Source organism: Prionailurus viverrinus, chromosome E3 (genome assembly GCF_022837055.1).
Source record: "Prionailurus viverrinus isolate Anna chromosome E3, UM_Priviv_1.0, whole genome shotgun sequence".
In the NCBI taxonomy this organism is placed as follows: domain Eukaryota; kingdom Metazoa; phylum Chordata; class Mammalia; order Carnivora; family Felidae; genus Prionailurus; species Prionailurus viverrinus.
This window is the reverse complement of record NC_062576.1, coordinates 31,978,868-32,004,004: the sequence shown is the minus strand read 5'-3', so window position 1 is coordinate 32,004,004 and position 25,137 is coordinate 31,978,868. Positions and strand designations below refer to the sequence as shown.

The 25,137-nt window shown below is 52.2% G+C and overlaps 1 protein-coding gene across 11 annotated transcripts in view; it reads left to right on the top strand.

The window, feature by feature from the left end:
* SNX29 (sorting nexin 29) overlaps positions 1-25,137 on the top strand; it is a 499,251-nt gene that overhangs the window by 53,077 nt on the left and 421,037 nt on the right. For 10 of the 11 annotated variants that reach the window (XR_007147865.1, XR_007147866.1, XR_007147869.1 and 7 more), the window contains exons 5-9: positions 6,309-6,489; positions 9,214-9,284; positions 10,458-10,706; positions 12,658-13,033; positions 20,148-20,266. Coding sequence is in view for 2 of the 11 variants with exons in the window: in XM_047839171.1 (XP_047695127.1) it covers positions 6,309-6,489; positions 9,214-9,284; positions 10,458-10,706; positions 12,658-13,033; positions 20,148-20,266 (996 nt within the window). In the remaining 9 variants the exon portion in view is untranslated. Of the gene's footprint in view, positions 1-6,308; positions 6,490-8,167; positions 8,388-9,213; positions 9,285-10,457; positions 10,707-12,657; positions 13,034-20,147; positions 20,267-25,137 lie in introns of those variants that run through there. The other variant, XR_007147871.1, reaches the window with a different exon arrangement.

The following is a 25,137-nucleotide window of genomic DNA, read 5'->3' as shown; positions in this document are numbered from 1 at the left end:
TCTCTCTGTAAAATTAAAAAAAAATCTGGAAGTGGCTATAGTTACCTTTAATTGGCAAGTTTAAGGTTTTTTCCTAAGAGAGAATTTAATAGCAGAGTTAATTTCAGTTGCACAGAAATAAAGGCCATTCCATCTCTATTAATAAAAAATATATCAATGTAAAATGGTATAGCGGCTCAGAAAGGTAAATAGCGGCGCCCGGGTGGCTCAGTCTGTTAAGTGTCCGATTTCGGCTCAGGTCAGGATCTCACCACTTGTGAGTTTGAGCCCCATGTCAGGCTCAGTGCTGACAACTCAGAGCCTGGAGCCTGGTTCGGATTCTGTGTCTTCCTCTCTCTCCCCCTCTTCCCCTCAGACTGTCTCTCTCCCTCAAAAGTAAATGAACTTAAAAAAAAAAGCAAACGGAATTATTGTATGATCCAGCAATTCCACTCCTAAATACAGACCTAAAAGAATTGAAAGCAGGGACTCAAACGGACACTTGTATACAAAGATGTTCCTAAAAGCATTATTCACAAGAGCCAAAAGATGCAAAAAAGGCAAATGTCTGTCGACAGATGAATAGATGAATGCAACGTGGTATGGCCATATAGTGGGGATATTACTCAGACAAAAAGAAATGAAGTACAGATAAGTACTGTAATGTGGATGATCCTTGAAACGTGATGCTAAATGAGAGTAGCCAGACGCAGAAGGTCGTATGTTGAATGGATTCCACCCAGAAGAAGTATCTGGAATAGTCACATTACCAGAGACGGAAAGTAAAATACAGGCCCCTGGGGAGAGGGGACAATGGGGGAGTTAGTGTTTAATGGGTACAGAGTTTCTGTCTGGGATGATGGAAAAGTTACATGGTAGTCATGGTCGTACAACATGGTGACTGTACTTAATGCTACTGAATTCTAACTTAAAAATGGTTAACTTGTTAGAGGCGCCTGGGTGGGTCAGTAGGTTGAGCGTCTGACTTCGGCTCAGGTCATGATCTCGCATTCCATGGGTTCGAGCTCCACATCGGGCTCTGTGCTGACGGCTCGGAGCCTGGAGCCTGCTTGGAATTCTGTGTCTCCCTCTCTCTCTGCCCCTCCCTGACTGGTGCTCTGTCTCAAAAATAAAAAAATAAACATAAAAAATTAAAAAGAATGGTTAATGCGGTACATTTCATTATGTATATTTCACCACGATTTTTAAAAAAGCAAAAAAAAAAAAAATCAAGTTTACATACTTTTTACGCGTCTTTTTGATGTGACGTTTAAACCACACTTCCTGTGTCCTGCTTTCAGGAGGCAGCCTTGTGGCTGCTTGGGGGATGGCTGGGTGCAGCCCCTTACTGGGGACTCTGCTTTGCTGAGCCAGTGGTGTCTCATAGTCAGGCTCATCCAGATTTGGATGTGACTGGGTTTGGGGGGCACCTGTGCTCACCTAAGCCTGAGGCCGGACTAAGGGGGTGCTTGGTTGCCTTTTGTCCCTGGAATCATTGACAGCGTGTATGCGTGACTCTGTTAGTTTTTTAACACTTATTTTTTTACGTTTATTTATTTTTGAGAGACAGAGTGAGACAAAGTGAGAGTGGGGGAGGGGCAGAGAGAGCGGGAGACACAGGATCCGAAGCAGGCTCCAGGCTCCGAGCCATCAGCACAGAGCCCGACGTGGGGCTCGAACCCACAGACCGTGAGATCATAACCTGAGCTGAAGTCGGACGCTCAACTGACTGAGCCACCCAGGTGCCCCTGTTAGTTTTTTTACTTAAAATCCATGACCCGTTTCTTCTTTGGCTTCACAGATCTTGATTTTGCCTGGGGCTGTGGGATGTCTTCTAGGTAATGGATCCTAAGTGATTAAGCCAGTCTTGACATTCTGCTCCCTTTGGTTTTCTGGGATTCCTTACGCCAGCCTGGAAAAAAAAGGGGTGATGGGGCTGGTTTTATCCTGTCCTCTTTCTTTGTGCTCTGATTGTGCATGTGATGCCCAGCGTGGTGGCAGCGCTCTGAGACAGTGAGGGGAAGGTCAGGAGCTCGGAGATTCTCCCCGCGACAGAGCCTTTGAACCAGGTGCCTACCTCCAGACTAAGTGTGTGAGAAGAACAATCCTTTCTTCGTCTACAAGGAGCCTGGCCCCCTGTTGTTGGGCTTTCTGTTTCTTGTTGAGCAGGGCTTTTTTTGTTTTTGTGTATTTTTGAGGGATGCATTCTTCACTTTTCTGCATGCGGCTATTGCTTGGTGCCTGGCGTGTCCCCTGTCCCCTGTAAATGATTGTCAGGTGACTGAAGAGCATACTCTCTGTCACAGCATCAGGCTGCTTCTGCTTGCAGGGGACAGCAAGCCACTTAGATGTCAGCAAAACAGGGCACTTCTAACTCAGGTAACAGGAAACTGAGGGCGAGCTGGGTTCCGGGGCTCAGCACCCCCCGCACCCGTCTCTGCTCTCAGCCCTACTTCTGTCTGGGTGGGTGTCTTTCCAGGTGGGCGCAGTCTACAGGAGAGGGAGGAAAAGAGCCACAGGTGGCTCCAGGTTTGCAGGATTATTAGAGCTCCTGCTTCTAGCACAGTGGATGGCAGCCTCTTCCTTGAGGGATCACATAGTAGGTATTTGGGGGTCTGTGGGCAACTCCGCTGCTAGGACTGTGTAGCAGGAAAGCAGCCACAGACAGTATGTCTACAAATGGGCACGACTGCGGTCCAGTAAAACTTCACTTACGTAGACAAGTCGTGGGCCACGTTTGGCCCTTAGGCCACTGTTTGCTGACTTCGGTTCTGGAAGAGACAAGGTCTCTTCTCTAGTGGTTCGTGTAGAAGCCGTGGGGAGAAGCCTGTGGTCCAGGGCTGGGACTCGGGTGAGGCCAGTAAGGCATTTGCCGCAGCCTCAAAATTTATGGCGGCACCAAAAATTTAGCAACCAAGAGAAATAACATCTTCGTGCAATATTTTTAAAAAGTCAATTAATACAGAAAAAAAAAAAAATGATGCACAAGATAGTAATCAGGGCCGGGATGAGCACAGGGTGGTGAGCGAGGCCAATTGTGGTCTACACCCTGCTCCTCCAGGTGGTTGCCCCGCTGGGTTACCTGTCCACCCCGGTGGGAGGAGAGCTTCACAGGCAACCAGATGGAATGCGGTTCTCCTAGGAAGGAGGGACACGGCTCCCGGAAGAAAGGGGGGAAGGGATACTGCTTGCCTGCTGTGGTGCCTTGGCCCGAAGCATTTAAGCTTTATTTTCTCATTTTTTCCCCTTGTCACAAACCGTAAAGGCGGGTACTGTTATCCCCATCTAACAGATGAGGAACATGAAGGACAGAATAAGTTGCCCAAGGCCACACGGTGCCTGGACTAGAATCTGAGTCAGGGTTTTTGTCCTTGTCCAAAGCGTCTCAGCATCTGTTAAAGTTGAGTCCTGTTAGAAACTTTGCCAAAGGGCCTGTGGTGTTCGTCGTCCTCTGTGAAAGGTGCCCCGGGAGGGAGCTCGCTGCAGCGCCCCCTGCATGGCTCTCGTTTGTGTGGGGAGACGGCTTTCCGGCGTTTGGAGAACCAGGAGCCCTCACCCCCTTTTGGAATCAGCCCCTGGTTTCGGGCCATAAGGGATCGATGTTAATCCCGAAATTAAGTTACGGACACTGCAAGCCTTAAGTGGCAGGTGAGGTGAGAGGCACTGGAAATAGACCTTATTAATGCTGCAGTGCAGGTGGAGCCCTGCCGGGATAATTCTTATCATCGCCCGCATCACTTTGGCAGGCTTTAGAAGGATTCTGTAGCGCTAAGCAATTTACGAAATTGAAAGGTGAAAACACACGTTCAGGTGCTGCGTACACATTCAAGGTCAGAGGTAGGTCACGGCAGTTCTCGAGAAAGACCGGATGCAGGTGAGAGTCACCTGATTTGAGTCATGACAGAGATGCAGACGGTTGTTTGGCACATTTGAAAACAAGCGATGGGCCTTTCGGCCTGGGCTCTTGCTCTCACCGTCGCCAGTCCTGGTTTCCGAGGGAGGCTTTGAGCGGAAGAAGGGCCGTGATGCACACGTGTGGTCTGGGCTGACCTCACGGGCTCGGGAAGGGGATTCGTGTGGCATTTAGGGATTGAGACACAAGGTAGTCCTGAGTGAGTGGCTCCGTTGGTTTTTCCAGTCATTCCCGAGGTGTTTATTACGTCTAATCCTGGAGGTTAGCTGGATCCACAGGTCCCCCTACGCACGCATTCAGTTGCTGTTACCAGAAAAAGGAGAAGAGGAAACAACACAATTGCTTTTGTTCGAGAAGGTAGTCATTGAGCAAATGGTGGTTGGCCATCATGGCCCGGGCATCGTGTTCAGGCTTTGCTTCCCTGTTCTCCGGTCTCCCCGAAATCTCTGAGTGATTCTGCACTTTGGGGCTTATTTGGAGGGAGAGGAATCTGAAGCTTAGCGTGGCCGAGGGAGCTGACCAGGGCCATTCTGTTGATTGGTCTCTTCACTGTTGTGTGGCCTGCTGGACTGGAAGCTTGTTGGGCGGGCGTGAATCCTTATCTACCTGGTATCCCACAGCCTTGCCTGGCCCGTGGCAGCTCCCACGAAGCAGTCCAGGGGCACCTGGGAGGCTCAGCTGGTTAAAGGCCCTTCTTCTGATTTCGGCTTAAGTCATGATCTCATAGTTCGTGGGTTCGAGCCCTGTTTCGGGCTCTGTGCTGACATGCTGATCCTGCTTGGAATTCACTCTCTCTCTGCCCCTCCTCTGCTTGTGCTCCCTCTCTCTCTCTCTCTCTCTCTCAAAATAAGTAAACTTAAAAAATTAAAAAAAAAAATGCAGTCCAGGGGCACCTGGGTGGCCCATTTGGTTAAAGTGTCTGACTCTTGATTTTGGCTCAGGTCACAATCTCACGGTTTGTGAGGTCGAGCCCTGCATTGGGCCCCTCACCTGAGAGCATGGAGCCTGCTTGGGATTCTCTCCCTCTTTCTCTGCTCCTCCCCTGTGTTCTCTCTCCCTCTCTCTCTCTCTCTCTCTCTCTCTCTCTCTCTTTCTCTCTCTCTCTCTCTCTCAAAATAAATAAGTAGAGGAAAACTTGAAAACAAATGCAGTCCATGCTGACTGAGCTGAACTGAAAGCTTCCAGCGAGCTTACTAACCTGGGATACAGTTTATGGAGATGCGTGTCTTTGCATTCTTCTAGAAGGAAGGTGGAAAGATCACGTCTCCTTCTCAGAGGGGTCTGTGATCCTGTTTAGCTCCAGGAGTAGAATCGCCGTCTGTCCGCAGAGACTCCGCATTTCCCCCTTTGGGATAGTAAGCAGTTGTGAACATGACCGTTTTGATGAAGGTAGAACCCTCCCTCATTGCGCAAGGCTCTCTGATTTAGCGGTTTGCAGTCAGGCGGCTCCGAGGTCCCATTCTACTGTACCGCTTACTGATCCTGTATCCCTGGGTGAAATTAACACATTGGTCAGGCTTTGGACCTTGTCTTTGACACAGAGATGGCCTTGGTGCTTAAGAGGACTGAGGTCAGGTGTAAAGTCTTTAGTGCGGTGGCTGGGACTTAGCTCATAAGGCTCCATCCACAGTTCCAGCTGTTGTTGTTGCTGCTGTTATTGGCAGCATGAAAAAGTGTTGATGAGCCAATGTGCAGAAAATTGATCACAAGATTAGGTAGATACTAGAATTAGAATTATGAAAAAATCTGTTGTGTGTGGATGAAAAAGGCAGGATGTGAGGAGATACAATAACTTTCTTAGCTCGTCCGTAAAGCCTCAAGTCTGTTCTCCCTCAGTCATATGGAAATCTTTTGTAGGGAAGTAGAAATGAGGACAGTTATGTACAAGAATGTTCAAAGCAGTAAGTAGGGATAATTGGCAATATATCATGTTTCCAGCAGAAGAGAAATAGTTCAATTATGTTTAACCGGGAGGCTGTCAAATACCATGTCTTCAAAGATCTTAAAAACTTTTTTTCAATGTTTATTTATTTTTGAGAGACAGCACGAGCAGGGGAGGGGCAGAGAGAGTGGGAGACACAGAATCCGAAGCAGGCTCCAGGCTCGGAGCTGTCAGCACAGGGTCCGACACGGGGCTTGAACCCACGTACCATTAGATCATGACCTGAGCCGAAGTTGGACGCCCAGTTAACTGAGCCACCCAGGTGCCCCGAATGTCTTCAAAGATCTTTAAATGTTATAGGAAAACGTTTGTGATCCAGATCAGTAAGGAAACAAACCAGGATTCAAAATTACACTCGTTGGTACCTTTCTTTTTCTGTGCTAAGGAAGTAACTCTTTTGCAGAAATGACTGGGAAGTGTAAAGGGATGCGCGTCCCAGGCTGAGTGCCACAGTGTCCGTCCCTCTCTCTGCAGAGCCGGTGTTCTGGTTCTACGTGAAGGAGGTCCTCAGCAAGCACGAGCTGCCACGCTTCTACTCCCTGCGCCACATCGCCTCAGACGTGGGCCGCGGCCGGGCCTGGCTCCGCTGTGCCCTCAACGAACACTCCCTAGAGCGGTACCTGCACATGCTCCTGGCCGACCGCAGCAGGCTCAGGTACCCGGGATGGGCATCTGCGGGGAGGGGTAGCCGAGCGCTTGGAATTGCAGAATCTGACTGCCCGGGTTTGCATCCCAGACTCCACATCGGGGCGGGCGGGTTCCCCTCTTATAGTCCCTGTCGATTCAGCTGTGCTGTGGGCACGGTCGGTCAGAGAATTAGTGCCAGAGTGGAAGCTCATAAAGGGCTCAGCATGGCACCTGTAGACAGCAAGCACTCCATAAATGTTTATTATTATGTAGGTGTGGGATGCAGAGGGAGCTGTCATCCCGGCACATAGCCTGCTCTTCCTTTGGTGGTTTAATCTGGGCTTCTTTCAGATCCAGAATTTCTTTCTCTTCAGATACTGGGTGTTCAGAATAAGTTTCATGTGTGTCTTTCCTTTGTGCTGGGTTCTTTACAATTCCTTCTGTTTTTTTTTTTCGAGGTTAATCCCATATTGACTGAAAGAAATAGGGAAGTTTTGTGTAGGGGATAGAAGTCAATTGTTAGTTTAAAAATAGCCATTTTATGATATTTCCTCTTTTTGTTTTCCCCTTGATTGTAGACTTAAAGCTCACTCCATCAGTTAGTTTAGGTCAGTTTTTGCTGCCAAAACAAATATCATAAAACCCTCAGTGACTTGAGATGATAGCCACATTTACCTCTCCCCCTGCTACGTGTCTGTCGTGGATGAGTTGGGGTTTCCCATCTCAGGGTTCCAGGCTGACATAGGCTCCGTGTGAACGTTGCTTCCACGGTCGCTGAGGTAGGAAGAAGGGATGTGGGTTGAACTGAGCGTTGGTTTTTAAAGCTTCTGCCCAGAGAGAACCTTCACTTCCACTCACATTTCATTGGCCAGCAAGTCACATGGCGGCAGCCTAGCTCGGCAAGGTGGGGGTGCCTGGCTGTCACAGAGCAGTGGGGAGAGGACACCGAATATGGGTCAACTGTGGTACGGTCAGCCATGTTCCTTTCAAAACCGTGTGACAGCACTGTCATTTTCCTATACTCGTGGTGTTGATGATATCTCTGTGTTAGTGGCTGTTATTTACCACCTGAGAATGGTGGACGAGACATGTTGTTTTGTGTCACCTGATGATGCAAAGGGACGGTGATCCATCCCACACTGGTGACCTGAATAGCTTCCACATTAGCAGTGCCCAGATCCTCAGTAGTGAGGATTTGATTTCAGTGAATTAATCTCATTTAATTCAGTAAGCTGGCATTTCATCAGTGCCGTGATGCATGGCCACAATTTTATCTGCTGCCACGTGCTCCCTGGCTTGTCTCCCCTTCTGTTTTGTGTGTGTGTGTGTGTGTGTGTGTGTGTGTGTGTGTGTGTGCTGCTTGTGGTCATCTCCCTACCAGCAGTTTGTTATGTGTTCTGGGATGATCCACTCAGGCCCTTACAAATACCCCTGAAGTTCTCCCGGTGATGATGCTCGTGGCGCCTCGCTTGGCTGGACACTCAGACTGTGGGTCTGAAATGGGAGGCATGGGGGCCAGGAAAGCCATGCTGGACAGCACCCGTGTGCTATTCAGCTCTGGGCCGGGAGGCTGTGAATGTCTGCGTGCACCGCCCCCCAACCCCACCCTGAGCATTAAGCGGTTTTAGTTGAGGAGAACACACCCCGTTTCTTACATTTCCAGGAAGCTCCTCCCAGCAGATCATTTGCAAGTAGTTCCGAGTTGTCCCACTCCATTTCAAGGTGGACTGTTAACAACGAACAGCCGAATCACAGTTGAACTTAGCTGAATCACTAGCCACTTATCCACCTAGCTGTGGGAAAACCAAATTCACTTATGTGCGTGGAACCTGGCTTAGATTTTTAAAGAGTCACGGCCTTGGGAATTGGAGGTACAGTTGGCATGCCAGCTCAAACACGTTTGTGCTTCCGCTGACGTTCTGCTGGGTGAGTCTGTTGAAAGTGGGGCGTTTCTTCTTTCCTGTTAGTTGTCCTCAGTCACTCGAGTGGGGAATGCATCCCGTCTCCTGCTGAACCCCATGACCCTCACCACTGATGGTGCTTCAGTGATTTGAGCTTTGAGGCAATTAACTGAGAGTTCTCCTACCTGGTGGCTGAGTCAGGGGTTGAGGATATTGGCTTGCTGTGGTTTAGCAGGGGTTGGATAAAGAGCCAGGGAATTGGGCTGGGAGACCTGCTTCAAGCCCTGCCTGTACCATTATTGCCGACGACCTTGGACAATCCCTGTAGGTCTTGCTGACCTCTTGCTACAGCCATTTAGATTCATGGGGCCCTTTTAGCTTCCCAGCCCTTTCCAGGGATAACTCGGGCTTTTGGGTCTGCAGCCCAAGGAGGTATTTCATGAAAATGTTGTGGTTGCTGGAGCCACAGAATTGTAGAATTTCTTTCTGAAGTTGTTTCTTGCGGTAGCTTGGTCAGGGGGCCAGCTTGGATTTCTTGTGTGTCTTACAGACATTCCCTGAGTGAGCACTACCTCTCTGTTCGTCTCCTTCCCCTTTGCTTCTTGATATAAATGCCCTGTTTACGTTGCCCATTTCAGTACACCGGAGCTCAGGGCACCAATGAGGAAGTCGTAGGATATATACCTTCAGTCCTTTACAACCAGAAGCTTCATCCCCATGGAGACCTTGGATTTCCGCTCTGGGATGACCGGGCGTGGATTTTCCAGGGAGCCATGTAAGGGAATTTATTTGGCTGATGGATGCAGAGAACTGCTGTTCAGAGCTTTTCCCCTTTCTCTTTCAATTTGCAGCACTTTTTATGAAGACTGGTCTTTTGTGATGGATGAAGAAAGGTCTAGCATGCTTCCCACCATGGCAGCTGGTAAGCCCGGCTCAGGCCAGGATTGATGAGTCCTTGAAGTGTGGTGAGCACAGTCGGCTACCTGGGAGGGAATTTATAACTCCAGGGGATGCTGTGATTTCCCCTGTCCCTTGCTGACTTCATGGGTCACTGGCCGCTGCCCTTCCTTTGGTGGAATTGATTACTGAGCCCATTTGTCTTGAATTGGATACCCTGGTAGGGAAAGCCTGGGGGTGGGGGCTTTGGCCGTGGCTTTACAAGTATAACATGAAGACCTGGGGATTTGGAAGCAGGAGACCTGCCTTTGAAGCCTGGCCCTACCCCCTTCCTGGCTGGTGGCCTGGGGCAGATCCTGTGAGCTCTGTCACCCTTACTGCCTGCTCCTCTGCAAGGCAGGGGTCTTGATAGCATGGGAATTGTTTTCATAGTGCCATGAGAGAATCACACGTGACGAGAGTAACATGTGATTTATCAGCGTGAGAGCCCTGGATTGATGTTAGTTGGTGAATCGTTAGATTATCATTTGATTTTCACTCAAAGGGTGAGCCCAACAGAAGTGGGTAACTTGCTTCTTTCTTTAAAATCCTTCCTTGCCTCCCTCCTTTTTTTTTTTTTTCCCCTGAAGGTTCACACTAAGGCCCACATATTGAGAGTTAATGTTAGTCGTGTCCACTGAGGAGGAGAAGTCAGGCTCTGACCGTGAATTCTGGGTAGGCCAGAATTCTGCAAGCTTTTACCTAAAGTAATTGTGGTAATGATACTGGTTGGCGCACATTTTTGGTTGCGTACTGAGCTGAGCGTTCTTGGTGGGTGATTGTCTTTGACACCCTGTGAAAGCGATGCTGTTGGCCCCTTTTTACAGATAAGGAAGCTGAAGCTCAGGTGGTGCATGGCCTGACCAAGGTCTCCTAGAACGTGGTAGGATTCACCGCAGGCCCTCTGACCCCAGGGCTTACATCTTAACCTCCCCCCAGGCTGACCTCCTGTCTTCCACAGATAGGGAGAGGATTTGGAAAGACTCCCCTCCTGCCATCGCTGGGGTCTACTGACCCCATTTTGTGGGAGGTTTTTTAATCCATGTTTAAGATCAGCCGGTCCCCTCTTGCGTGTTCTGCCAGGCCCCACGTGTTCATCGTGGTGGGGGCGTGACTCTCCCATGGCAGACACTCCAGACTTTTCCCTTTTTTGGGGCAGGTCTGAACTCTATCCTCTTCGCAATTAACATCGACAACAAGGACTTAAACGGGCAGAGTAAGTTTGCTCCTACCGTCTCAGACCTCTTGAAGGAGTCCACGCAGAACGTGACCTCCTTGCTGAAGGAATCCACGCAAGGAGTGAGCAGCCTTTTCAGGGAGATCACAGCGTCCTCTGCTGTCTCCATCCTTATCAAACCCGAGCAGGACACGGAGCCCCTGCCCGTCGTGTCCAAGCACGTCAGCACCGGTGAGCAGGATGGGGCGTGCGCGGTGGAACAGGGGGTTCGGGTGAAAGGACGACTGGCCGCGGCCAAGAGGGATGCGTCTGTTGGTCTGAAAGTCCCAAGGGGAATGAAATCTATGTTCCCTTCATTTTTAGTTCACGTTTGTGTTTATTTTTCTTCCGCTTACTCAACTCTGGAAGGGGCTGAGAGCCCTGCTGAGCTGTGGAGATGATATGGTGGGAGAGCAGACAGCTCACCGAGAGCACACTGAACGTGAGGGTGTTTGAGTCGCATGAAAACAGAAGAGCTGGAACTTCATGCATTTATTCCTTCCTTCGTTCACGTGTTGATTCACTGCATTCTGTGTGCTCAGCGGGGAACTAGGAAGATTGCTGACATTTAGACCGCAGTCTCTTTTGGGCTGGGTAGGGGTACCCATTTGATGGCAAATTATACAAATAAGTGAGTATCCTCTTGATAAATGGGATAAAAGCCAAGCAGGGAGTGCTATCAAGAATGTGTACTCTTGCTGGGGTGGGGAGGGGGGGGTGACAGTTAGGTGCAGGCCAAGGGGGAGGGAGGAGTTGGTCAGCTTTGACTCTAGGCTGTGGGGAGGCAAAGTTGATTTAGTTGAGATCAGTTTTATGAGAAGTCTGTGATACGCTTTGAACCTTCCGGGGCGTCCAGCATGTTGCTACAGCAAAGTTGGAGATGTGGGGTTTAAGTACGTAGTCCTAGTATTCTCAAACCTCTTAAACAAGGCAGTGATCATGGGCATCTCTTTGGAATTATTACTGACAGTGAAGATTCAGAACCCATGGGGTCTTTGGTATACATTGGCTTTATCTCTCTGGTCCTCCCCTTCTCTGGCAGAGACCCTAGCAAATGACAGGAAATAGGACCGTTGGGGGCTTTGTGAAGCAAAGACCCTGGAAGTTGTGTACCCCAAGGAGCATTCTTTCCATCCATTTTGGGGACTCTGCTTTTGACACTGTCTCAGCGTTTGATACACTGGTGAAGCATCCCCATGTGGTTCAGACGGGAAGGAGTGTCTGGAGTCAGCTTGAAGTGTCTCACACCCAAGTTGGACGATTAAGATGGGTGAACAAACCGGTTCACATAGGTACTAGTCACCAAGACAGCCTTGATTTCTGTTTCAGGTAGTCTTTGCTGTGTAACAAACAGCTCCAAAGTGTAGTGGCTTGAAACAACCACAATTTATTATTTTTTTGATGACTGTGCATTGATGGGATAGTTCTGCTGGTGTCGCTTGGGCTTCCTCATGGGGCTGTCCCGAGCTGGTGGCTGAGCCGGAAGATCTAAGACGGTCTCACTTATGTGCCTGGGAATAGTGCCCACTGTTGGCTGGGGCATCTGTTTTTCTACACATGGCCTCCTCTGCTCTGATACGCTAGACTGGCTTCCTTCCCCGGTAGTTTCAGGGCAGCATTCGAGGGGGTGCAGCACCTACTGATGGCTGGGCTCCAGAGTTCCCCGTTACTTGTGCCACAGGCTGCAGGGAAGATGTGAGCACTGAGCCAGCCTGTGCTCAAGGGGGTGGGGAAATAGACACACCCCCAGAAGGAGGAGCAACCGAGTCCCATTGTAAAGGGGACCATTGACCACCACCCCAAACGGCTGTTCTTGGTCTCATCAGTCAGCCAGGAGAGCACTTTCCAAAGTGAAAGTTGTCTCAGGAGTGGGAGCACCCTCTGAATCAAAGTGCTCAGAAGGGACAGTTGTAATGTGTGCTCTGTGGTGTGTTTGTTTACCCCGGAAGGGTAGTCCCACATCCATTTTGTTCAGTCTCCTGTAGACAGGTTTTTCTCCTTCGAGGATTAAAAAAAATCTGAATGTATCTGAAGTGTATTTTTCCGTTGACCAGCGGAGGAATTTCCACAATGTAGACGCCACATGGCTCAACTGTGGCTTCATCTTGCCTACTTCTTGTGACACCATATGTTCTTTTACCAGATGCCAAATGTAAAAAGGAGCGGAAGAAGAAGAAAAAGGTGACCAACATCATCTCGTTTGACGATGACGAAGAGGAGAACTCTGGTGACGTTTTTAAGAAGATACCCGGGGCCGGGGAGAGTTCAGAGGAGAACTCCGACCGCTCCTCGGTCAACATTTTGTCGGCCTTTGAAAGCCCCTTCGGGCCAAATTCCAACGGAAGTCAGAGTAGCAACTCATGGAAAATTGATTCTCTGTCTTTGAACGGGGAGTTTGGGTACCAGAAGCTCGACGTGAAAAGCATCGATGATGAGGATGTGGATAACAACGAGGATGACGTGTACGGAGGGAGCATGTCCGGAAGGAAGTGCCTGGGACACTCGGGGTCGCCTGAGAAGTAAGTTCCACTTGGAGCTTTTAGTGTGGGGTTGGCGCGTTAACGGCTTTCTCTTTCTGCAGCCTCGGGTGAAGTGGGCGCACACACGGTTTATAGGAGGCATCATTCGCTTTTCTGATCTTGAGTTAGGAGGAAGGAGCGTTAGCTTACTGTCCTCCTGAGAACGAACTCGAGGGAAGGGAGTGCATTTGAAGGTCCTTCTTCTAAAGTTGGTGTCCAGACGCGTGCCTTGACGTTCTCGCCTTAGGTACGTGTCCTTCATTGCTGTTGCTTGGATGTTGCTTGTGTCTCTAACTTGCTCCTCGCACAGGAAGCTCGGGAGAGAGGCAGGGTTTTTCTAGAGCACAGTTGTAGGCTGCCAGTTTCTCTGTTTATGTACCGGGGCGTGAACAGCAGGAATTTGCCTGCACTTGCCGCTTGAACAGTGGACTTGGCGGTAGGTGGATGTTTGGAAGGGCCCTGATGCACACGGGGGCAGAAAGCACAACAGCACAGTGCAGAGTGTGGGTCCTGGAATCGACACAGCCTGGCTTCTCATTTCCTAGCTGCGTGGCTTTGCTTGGACACGTTTACCTCCCAGAGCCTCAGGCCTCATCTGAGACCTGGGAGCAAAACAGCACCTGCTTCTCGGAGTTGTTGAGTTAGCGGCAGACGTGCGTGGGGCCTTTGGCAGCAAGAAGGCACACAGGTCAGCTGCTTCTGCTCTCGCTGCTCTGTACTCATTCCTGTGCTTGGTCTTGCTCTGAGCACCGGATGAACGAGCTGCCCCTTCACTTGGGCCTTGCGGTGCACGGGGCCATCGTCACGCTGGCTTCACACCCAGCCCATTGACAGCATCACCTGGAGATGCCGACACCCCGTGGCGGGATTAGGGGCACAGCGTCTCTGGCTGTGAGCTTCTCATGTCCCGCCTCGTTCTGTCTCATGACACGGTGCCTGTTTCTGATTTCTGCTCTTTTGCCCTCATTCACACGGGTGCCCGTCTGAGCAGTGTTACCGTATCAATCACCTGTGATAGGCCGGGCACGGCGGGCTCCTCGCGTACCCGCCCTGGGAGGTTGGTGGGTGCCACGCTCGCTCGGTGGATGAAGGCAGACAGCAGAGATGTGTCAGAGCAGCGGCAGGGCGGTCCCTAAGGTTCAGTTACGCTGTGCTCCCACGCTTTGACTGCCAGCTGTTTTCCACGTTTCTACATGACGTAGGGATATCGCTTGGTTGACAGTCCGTCGGATCAACTTGTCACGATTTGCTAACGTCTCTTTCCCCCGCGTTCAGTATTTAGGTTGTTGGCCTTTGATGTTGTTGCTGCCGTTTTTGCCTTTCTTGTGATCAGCCACTCTGAACTGGACGTGTTCACGCACTAGCGTTTCTTCTACTCCTGGAGGGTGTGTTGGGGTAGGTCCCCCGGAGTGTTTCTCTTGTCCAGAGGGATGAGCGTTGGCCATCTGGGACCCACGTGCTGTGACCCGCTGTATGAGTCCGGGTCTCCAGGGAAGCAGAACCGATGGGGGCGGCGTGCGTCTGCACATGGGCAGGAGTCCTGCCCGCTTGTCCGCGGTTCCACTTGCCACGGTTTCCTTTCCACGGTTTCCGTTCCCCCGGAGCCAACCGTGGTCCTGGAGCAGTGGCGCTCCTTCTCCCGGCTCATCACGAGGTCCGCAGTGGCCTTGCGCTGTGTCACAGCACCCGCATTCACTCTGCTTCATCTCACTGATGCCGGCAGGCTGGGTCCGAGGACCCAGAAGGGCTCCCACAGGACCAGCCACGAGCGGCCCTGGCTGCACACAGGCTAGAAATCAAACTCGAGCCAGCAGCAGAGGAAGACAGAACTCGCTGAAGGCGTGGAGTACAGGGACGGTGTGTTTGGGAGACTCAGCAAGGGAAGGACGGAGTCACGTCCTTGCTTGGAGCCTGGGGTTTTTTACTGAGGATTGTGCTCTGGGGTATGTCACCTCTCGGGCGTCCGGGAACCGCTTAGAACAAAGACCAGGATCCAGGTGTTATGCCTTGGAGCCAGGGGGGTCTTGGCGTCGAGGGGTCTAGCGCCGGTGGTCTGGAATACTCTCTGAGACCTTCCTCCGGCTGTTCTGGCCTGGTCCTTCCTTGGATGTGATCTGGTCTAAAGAAATCATTCGCTCCTTGTCCCTTACAAGGAGGACGTCTGCTATTTGCATTTTGAGGCACGTGTAACGTGGGGTTGCGGGTCCTAGCAGGAAAAGCAGCAGGAAGGGGAGCAAAAAGCCGATTTCTGTGGAGTCCTTCAGCTTCCCTGCCTCCTCATCACGTGGGCAGTGGGTCATCTCACGTCATCACGAGAAGGGTGACTACAGTGCAGTATGATATTTTGAGAGAGAGAGAGAGACCACATTCACGAAACTTTTGTGGCAGATCATGGTTACAGTTGTCATATTGCATTGTAAGTTACTGTCGTTAATCTCCTAACGTGCCTCATTTATAAGTTAAACTTTACTATAGGTGTGTATGGATAGGAAAACACAGTATAACTATAGAGGGCTCAGCAATGTGTGTACTCTTAGGAATTCCTTGGGGGAGTCTTGGGACATATCCCCTGCGGATAAGGAGAGGGGGACGCTACCGTCTGTCTGGATCTGTCTGTCTAGATAGATTTTAAGGAATGGGCTCACATGATTGTGGACACCTGACAGGTCCAGGATCTGTAGGGCATAGGCCAGCGGGCTGGAGACCAGGGAGGAGCTACATTTCCAGTCCAGGGGTAGGCTGCTGGCAGAATTCCTTCTTCTTTTTAAAAAAAAAAAAAAATTTTTTTTAAATGTTTTTATTTATTTTTGAGACAGAGAGAGAGCATGAGCAGAGAAGGGGCAGAGAGAGAGGGAGACACAGAATCTGAAGGAGGCTCCAGGCTCTGAGCTGTTAGCACAGAGCCCGACGCGGGGCTCAAACTCACACACTGCGAGATCATGACCTGAGCCGAAGTCGGACCCTCAACCGACTGAGCCACCCAGGCGCCCCCAGAATTCCTTCTTCTTTGGGGGACCTCGGTTTTTCCTGTTAAGACCATCAGCTGATTGGATGAGACCCAGCCAAACATGGAGGGCGATCTGCTTTACTCCGAGTCCACCATCTTAGGTGTTAATCTCATCTGAACATATCTCCTCAAGCAACTGGAACAACGTTTGATCAGATATCTTGGTGCCGTGGCCTAGCCACGTTGCCACATAACATCCACATAAGCCCTTTGTTCTTCAGCAGGGCCTTTTGGGACATGCCACTTGCATTCAGTGTCTCTGTGGGTGAGTGCATCTCTGAGTTGATTCACCCTGTGTATTTTTTGTCCCCAGACACAGTCATTTCTCTTCCTATTAGCCTGGGACCATTGAGGGAAGCCTGAGCGGGAGGGCAGCCTGTGAACTAAGGTAGCCACCGCCGGCATTGTGATGTGTAAGACACAAAACAGTGCAGGGTGACCTTTACAGGGGCCCGGGCCCTTCCAGGCCATTGGGCCTCCTGCACATGCTGGATGGACTCTCCCTGGCGTAAGGCGGTGGATCTTGATTGAGCATTCTGCAGAGCCCCTTGGCGAAGAGCGGAGAATGATCAGATGGCCCACTGAATAATACTTTCGTTTTGATTCTAAGCTCACGTTCACAGGAGAGGTCTGGGAGCTGGAGGGGCCGGCGTCTTAGCAGTTGAGCAGCACAGCCAGGTTTGTGAGGGAAAAGTGGCCCTTCCTGGAGAAGCTCTCTGTGGATGTGACAGCCTCTGGCCAGTCAGTGCCCTGATTGTCTTTAAAATGCTCTGTTGGGCATTTAAAAGCTGGGTTTATGTTTCTGTTTGCTGGCAGTTAAAACGCTTCTTTGGTGACCGAGGGAAAAAAATCTTGTCCCTCCCGCCTCAATATTTACAAGTGTTTGGTTTGCCTTTTTTTTTTTTTCCTTACAAGAGGATAATATCTTTATTATAGAAAGGGGTTTTTCTGTCACTTGACGTGTGTCCTTGGACAACCAGTAGGGAAGTGGGGTGAAAACATAATTCAAAAAGAAATACAAACATAGGGGAAACTGTTAACGTCTTGCTAGCAATTAAGCAAATGCAGAGTGCAGCAGACAGCTGGAATTTTCCCCGGGATTTAAACTGAAAACCAGAGACAAGGAGAGCTCTAGGTTAGTGCTCTGGGGGGAGGGCTTGCTCTCCGCGTGTCCTCAGCTGCTTGGTACCTTCTAGGCACACAGTAGGCCTTAAATGTGGAGTGGATGATGGGGCGAGTCTGGCGCACAGGGCCGCCAGATCCTCACAGATCACGTCCCTCGTGTTGACCGCCTTGTGGGAAGACGGTTTGACACGACCTCAGGAGCCTCCGAAATGTTTGTCCCACCTGATTCAGCAGTTTTGTTGCTGGGAATCTACCCTGAGGAACGAGCCTCTGGAAAGGAAAACCCGTTGCTGCCTCTTGACTCCAAAGTCCTTGCTCACAGAAGTAGAACACTGGAGCTGACCTCAGCTCTTGTGTAGTTCAAACTCGAACGTCTTAATGGTGCAGATCTTGGACATCTTTTTTTTTTTTTTTTTTTTTTTTTTTTAAGTTTTTAACGTTAAATCCAGTAGTTAACGTAGTGTTTCATTAGTTTCAGGTGTACAATATAGGGAGTCAGCAGTTCCATACAGGACCCAGTGGGATCTGGAACATCTTAAATGACATTTAAGAGTGTCTTAGTAGTGTGAACACAAACTTATGAATTAATATGGAGTGGGAAAGAGCAAAATATTAATCTTACATTGAGTTTCGTTATGACCTCTTGAAGAAAAATACGTGTAGAATGAAGCCGCTACGGAAATGGTGTCTAATGCAGTTTTGCTTTTGGTGTATCCCCTCCCCCCCCCCCAGCCACCCCCCACTTTTTGGCATTTTCTATCTTTTAAAAGAAATGTCTGACTTTTTTGATGAAAAGCAACACCCATTACTGTTTTTAAGCCAGATGTGGCACCACGTTCTGAGTGGGTCTGTGCCTTAGGAATCACTCACTTCAGTATAAGTCACTTTGGGGGTGGTAGCCCTTGGGCCCTTTTGCTTGGGTTCGGAATCTCAACTAAGGGGACCTGGCTTCACCTGTGCTCTGCCCGTGTTGCTGAGAAGTGGCAAAATTTCCCCTTAGAAAGAGCAGAAAATCCCATCTGCCTGGAGCAAATGATTCTGCTGCCTCCTCCTGAAGGGCCCCCCTGAGCGCCTCTGGGTGTCTGGGAGTCCCCTGGGTCACCAGTTGCTAGATTGGAGCCCCAGGAGGGCGGCTCTGTACGGATTCTAGAGGCACAGCCAAGTTCACCCCAGGGCCCGGCCAAAGTTTGGTTCTGCTGGTGCACCCCACCCAGTCTGCTGAGCGTCTCATTGTGGGTGTGACCTGCACGGTTAAATGACGGAGTTTGCAAAATTCTGGTAGGATTATTTCCCGTTTGTTGCTCTGAGCCAAATGTTTGACCAAGAGGTAGACAGGACTGAAAGGAAAAGCTCTAACCGACTCTGGAAGCAGCACAGGCTTGCCTCCAGAGGCGGGCCCTCTCCCCTCACCCCTTGTTAAAATTTAAATTCTAGTTAGTTAACTATCGGTTTCAGGAGTAGAACTCAGGTTTTCATCACTTCCATACAACACCCGGTGCTCATCACATGCCCTCCTTAGTACCCATCACCCATCTAGCCCAGCCCCCGCCCACCCCTCCCACCTCCCTGGTTGTTACTTTTTAAAGGATTGCTAAGGACAACAACAACAAAGAAGAATACTTATGCCACAAAGCCTAAAATACATCCCGTTTGGTCCTTTACAAAAAATTATTCTTGATCCCTGCCCTGAATCAAAAGAAAAACTGCATACATCATGTCACATGGTGGGCGGCAGCCACGGGGCCCAATGTGATTGGATTTGGAAGATGTGGCCTCAGATCCTTGAAGCCTCGGTTCTGTCCAGGATGCTGAACTTGCACTAGTGACATAACCTCCTGGAACTGGTTTCCTCTCTCCCGCCCCTCACTTCCCCCTCTTCCTCTCCCGTTCTCTTCCTCTTCCTCCTCCTCCTCCTCCCTCCCTCCCTTCCTCCCTTCCTCTGTTAAGTAGGCATGACCATGGTTTGCTTTGGATTTCTTTATAACTGTGTCCCAGAAAAGAAACTGAGTTACAGAAAGAAAGGAAGGAAAGGAAGGAAGGAAAGGAAGGAAGGAAGGAAGGAAGGGAAGGAGGGAGGGAGGGAAGAAAGGAAGGAAGGATGGAAGGAGGATTCTATGAACTTTAAAGCCTGTGCAAACACATTCTGGTATTTATTCATGTCTCCTACTTGCCCAGAGACAACTGCTGCAGTGGGGAAATCCTTTTTCAGACTCACTGAACTGAACCAGCTGGTGTGACAAAGATGGTCCAGGTTGCTCTTGTACTTCGTGGATAAGGGGACGGCATGACAGCTCTTATGAGCCTGCTTTATGTTTAAGCTGACCCCCTTTCTTGGAAGGGACCCAGACACGATCTGGTCTGATTCTGCCATTTTACTAATGAGGGCTCGAGAACCAGCCAGGCAAAGGGACCCTCACCCCGGGTCTCGTGGCTGCCGTCCCTCCAGAGCCTGGGACACTCTATCCTTCCTCCTGCTTCAGGACTTTGCACCTGCTTTTCCCTTGCCTGCGTTCTTCTCGTCCTTCTCTTCACTTGGCTGACCTTGTGGTCTCGCTTTCAGCTCTCATCTGTCACCTGTCTTCTTCAAGGAAGCCTTCCGTGGCCTTCCTGACCAGCTCCATGTATCTGAGCTGCTGTCTTATGTCTACTTGTGGGATCGTGTGGTTCATGTCCTGGTCCCCCTGTGACTTGTAAGCTGCCGGAGGGCGGGATAAACACTATTTGCTGGCTCTTTGGCCAGCACAAAATATACGTGAGCACAGAGCCTGGCATATAGTAGGGGCTCAAGAAACACTGGTTGAAGGCACGAATGTACGAGGCCTGGGTCTGGACCACACGCTCCTGCTCCCAGCCTGGGCCTCCTGTCTTCAGCTCAGTCATGGTCTGGTTGGTTCCCCAGAGGGAACTTGAGGGAGGCTGGCGGATGCTCGTGGCCCTCAGAGGCTCTTCGGTCTGTCACGCAGCTGTACTCTCTCACCTCAGGCCGCTGGATGCGAACGCCCGCCTCGCCCAGATGCACAGCTGGGCCCCGCTGCAGGTGCTCCAAGGTGACGCCGATGTCCTCTTTCCGGTCAGCGGAGTGGGCTCATATGGCCCTGCAGGTGGGTGTTCCCCGATGACGTGTTCCGTCCATTCATGAGCTTGGGCCCTGGGAGCCAGCAGCAGGGTCCGGGTCCCCTCTGAAGTAGGACTGCACGAAGGGGTGTGGGGCCCAGGGCTGCAGAGGCTTGTTGAGGTTGGGACTGCCTGAGGCTTTGGCTTCTCTTCTTGCTGAACCCGAGGGCTTGACTTGCTCCCACCTGAGCGAGTGCTGGGCCAAAGCAGCTGACAGGTCATGAAGGAGGCCCCCAAGCCTGTGTTTTTTCCTCCCCAGTGATTTTGTTTTGGAACTTGGTCATATACAAGCAGACCACCAATGGTGATGGTTATTGTTGCCTCTTAGGGAAAAAGTTACAGCACCCTTTGCAACCAAGTGCTTGGGGTCAGAGAGTAGCTTGCTTGAAACCTGCCTTTAGAGCGGATGAGCGTTTCGGACCCCTTCCATTTGGTTGCGTGTGCTCTTGTGTGGTTTGTTACTCTTTTCTTTAGCTAGAGCAGGTCACAGGGAGCAGCGGGAGAGGGGCGAATGGGACGCGGATGAGCCCGGTTGGTCCAGGGGTGGGCGTGCGGTGCAGCCGGTACGGTGCCCGGCGGCTGTCACGGCCCCGCGACACCACCGGGTTGGTGAGGTCCCAGCCTCTTCCCCTCCCCTGCCCACAACCCCCCGTATAGGCCCCTTCTCACCCTCCCAGGGCCGGGTCTGAGAGGACGTAACAGGGCCCACCGACTGCTCAGGAGGCTGTTGACATTGTGAACCGGATGGTGGACTGTTCTCGTCACCAGCGGGGGACAGAAACCCCCTCCAAGTAGCTGGAGCGCAGGGGTGGGCGGGCGGGACCCTCACTGGTGGTGGTCTAGAGTGGGGGTCAGGGAACCTGGCTCCAGGAGCCGCGTGAGCTGGTCACCTCTCCGGGTGGCAGTGCTCCTGGCGGAAACTGAGGCTCCAGAGCGTGGTGGCTGAGTGACTCAGTCCGCCGGGCTGGGCTCCTCTTCGGAAGGTGCAGCCGGTGGTGATCCTGACAGCTGAGGCGTACCAAGCCCTTGAAGCGAGTCCGGGACTGCAGGGCAGCCGGTGTGGATGAACACGTCCCCTCTCGCCCACGGCCCGTGAGGAAGGGCTGGGCGTGTTCTCTCACCTTCCTCTAGATTTGTGGCAGGGACTCCCAGGCGAATGTGGGGAGAGGCACCAGGCACCTGCCGCGGCCCCGAGAGAGCCTGCCGTCCACGTGGGCATCTCGTGCCGGGGAGTTGGAACGAAGAAGGGCGTTCGTGTGTGTCCCCCGTCCCGCACCCCGCACTTCCTCATGTGGTCTGTCCTGTCTCCACTGCCCTTTGACAGTCTTGCTCTCTCTTGCCCTCTCCCCTTTCGGCCTCAGCTGCGCGGCCTTCTTACCAGCCAGCACTTCTCCTGAGGTCTCCGCTGAAACCGCTGAGAGGGGCCGGCTGGTGGGCCCGGCTTCTCCTTTCCCTCAGGTGGCCATCCGTGGTCCCAGCGGCCAGTGGTGGGGTTGGGTGCCTCGCCGCTGTCCACTGAGCATGGTGCACGTGGGGGCTCGCAGAAAGCAGGTGGTCCTAACGCCCACGTGGGACCCGTGTGGGACTTCCAGCTGGTGACCCAACACCCTACTCACCTTGTCGCCCTCCCCACCGAGGGGGCCTTTCTGCCCAGCTGCCAGGTGCCCGCACTAGGCACGCTGTCTCGTTTCTGGCAGCCCCTTCCTCTTGGGGCTGGGGGCTGGCTGCTCCGGGGGCGCTGCCCTGTTGCCCTCTGTGCTGGGGTGGAGTCTTCCAGAACCCAGCACTCCTCCTCCCTCTGCGGGCTTCCTCCAGGGTCTGCGGGGAAAGCGGCCTCTGGCCAGCCTCCAGCATCCTCTCGGGAAGCTTTCCCCTGGTCCCGCCTCTGCTTGTCAGCCTTCCAGACCCGAGGCTTCACCTTGTCACTGTTTGGGGACCCCGAGCTCCAGCTTATCTCCATTATCCTCATCAGACATGCTGTGTGTGAGCCGCCTGCCAGCTTGTTAGTTTACTGTGGTAACAAAGCCGCCAGGAGTCCCGGGAGCCTGTGACAGCCTTGGGCAGACTCGCCGTGGGTAGGAGTTGCATAGGAAGACAGTTATGCTCAGGCTGCAGAAGACAGGAGAGACAGCACCGGAGTCGATCTGCTGCCCGACTGGAAGGCCAGGTGGCATCGAGTCCCTCCCGGCCTGGCCCCCGTTTCCCTGGGAGGTGGGCGGACCTCTGGTGTCAGGACTCACCTGTCAGGGAGGCCTTTCCCTGGGCGGCTCTGAGTGCATGCTCTCGGCATTTCTGTCCCAGACTCCTTTGCTTCTGGTGACTTCTGACCGCTCTCCTTTCTGAGTGACACCCTTCTACTTGAGCAGGGTTAACCTAGCCTCTCATTCTGGCCAGGGAGCCATTTTGTGTCTTCAGTGACAGTTTTGGACCCAGATGGCTCTACCCTGAGGAGACCTTCCCATCATCTTTGAAAGTGTTGGTATCTGTAGTGTCACTGCCCGTGGGGACATTTAGAGGAAGATGGAGGGAGGCACGTGGTGGAGGAGGAGTGTTTTGGTGGCCAAATCTGGAGAGAGAGAAGGTGGCAGAGAAGGGGACTCTGGACACAGAAGCATTGTCCTGATTCGTGGACGGGGAGGCTCTGTGGCTTAGGGGGCCGTGCTTTGGAGCTGGGGTGGGAGGCTCAGAGAAGGAAGACACCATTCAGGTCACATGGGACCAGGGTGTGGGATTAGATACAGTCATTCCTCTGGGCGTGTCTGTCACCTGCAACATAGCAAAGCACATTTACCATTTCTTTGAAGCTGCATGGGAGAAGAAGCCCCAAAGTTCCTTTCAACCCAGAATACTCAACGGAGGTGAACACCCATTTCTACCCATGGCACACATGAAATTGTTATTGCTCCTGTCCTCATCGAGGGTCCTGGGGTTGGTGGTGGGTCTTAGCAACTTCACAGTTAGTTAGCTTCTTTTCTTTTCTTTCCTTTCCTTTCTTTCTTTCTTTCTTTCTTTCTTTCTTTCTTTCTTTCTTTCTTTCTATGTTAGAGAGACAGAGAGCATGCGCACAGGTGGGGGAGGGTCAGAGAGTGAGAATCCCAAGCAGGTTCCCTACTGTCAGTGCAGAACCCAACGCGGGGCTCGAACTCACCAACTGTGAGATCATGACCTGAGCCGAAATCAAGAGTCAGACACTTAACCGACTGAGCCCCCCCCAGGTGCCCCCCAGGTGCCCTCCAGGGTCCGTTTGAGGCCTTGTTCGTTCATTTGAGACCTTGGGTCCTCAAACCTTCATTTCCCTGGTTCTTCAACTTCTTGCCTCATGTTGGGTCTTTGAGGTTGCTTGTTGGGGTTGAGGAGGCTCTGTTGTAGCACCACACTGACCTGAGACGGTTGATCCGGGGCTTGGCTCCCAGTGGGCAGTGTTACTGTTGGGGATGTCAGGACCCTGTGGTGCCCCTGGACCTGCATGATGTGTGGTCCCCACACTGCTCATGAAGGTCGTGTGCCACTCAGGGCTCGTGGTTTTCTTTACGCAACCAGTGGGTGTCCTGCTCTCTACCGGCCCTGTGCTGGGCTCTGGGGGGATCCGGAGATGAGCCTTCCCAGCCCCCGGAGTTTTGCTTGCAAGGAGGGGACAAGGGACATCGACAGCTCCCTCTGCTCCCACCCCTGCCCCCACCCTGGCCACTCTTCGCACAGCAACTGGAGTGATGTCTTAGAACTTGAATCAGATCGCCTCATTTCCATGCTTCAAGCTCTTCTAGTGCCCTGAGGATAAGATTGGGAACCCTCACTGTGGCCCCCGAGGCCCCGGCTTGCCCCACAGCTTGATGCCCTCGTGATGCCCCAGCCACACCAGCCCGCTTCTGCTTCCTTGAGCCGAGCCCACCGCCGTCTCTCTCCTCCCACCTCCTGCAGCCTGTGCGCGTCCTTCGGGTCGCAGCCCGAGTGTCACGTGCAGAGGGCTCCTCCGCCCCCTTCCCAGGCAAGCCGGGCGTCCTGTCCACACTGCCATAAACCTCGTGTGTCCCCATGCCCTCACCTCAGCTTGGAACCGTGTATTTGTGTAATTACTTGGTGATGCCCATCCCCCTGCTCGTCTTTGAGGTCCTTGAGGGCGGGGCCGTGTCTGCCCTGATTCCGGTGTGACCCTGACCCTGGTCAGAGCCGGGCCCACAGTGTGGGCTCGGGAAGCCTGTGCTGAGTGGGGGCGCAGTGGGTGGACCGAGTACCTGGGGGTGGGGCTTGCCGACGGGAGTGGACACCTGGTGGTTGGAAAACTGATATCCAGGTGGGGACACGGTATAGACAGAGGAATGGGGCTGGGAGTTCAAGGACGCCTAGAGAGAGAGGCACGTGGCCCAGATCAGCTGTGTGAGAGATCACGGAGGGGGAAAGGGCTTAGCTCTGGCTCTGGGCAGAGTGAGGTTCAGACTCTCACACATTAGCTTGTGATCTCGGACAGGTCACTGAACTCCAGGGCCGTCTCCACATCTGAAAAATTAAGATAATAGTAGCGGGCACCTCTGAGGGCGCCTTGAGGGCGAGTGAGGCAGCCTGTGCTCCCGTGGGACATCGCTGGGCTGAGTCGGATGGAGGGTGTCTGGAATGCTGGCAGACGATGTGGGCCTTTACTCCAGCCGTGGGTTTCCGCTGTGTATGTTGGAGTCCCTGTTTCCGCTCCAGGGAGGGGAATCTGATAGCTGTGAGTGGGTTGGACCATCAGGGGTGAGGCAGAACTGTGGGGGCTCCTGCAGGAGACCCCTGGAAGGTATCGAGCCTCAGCACTAGGGCGGCAGTGGAGACGACTCTGGACAAGGAGTGGGCGATAATGAGGTGGAGCTGGCAGGTCTGGGGC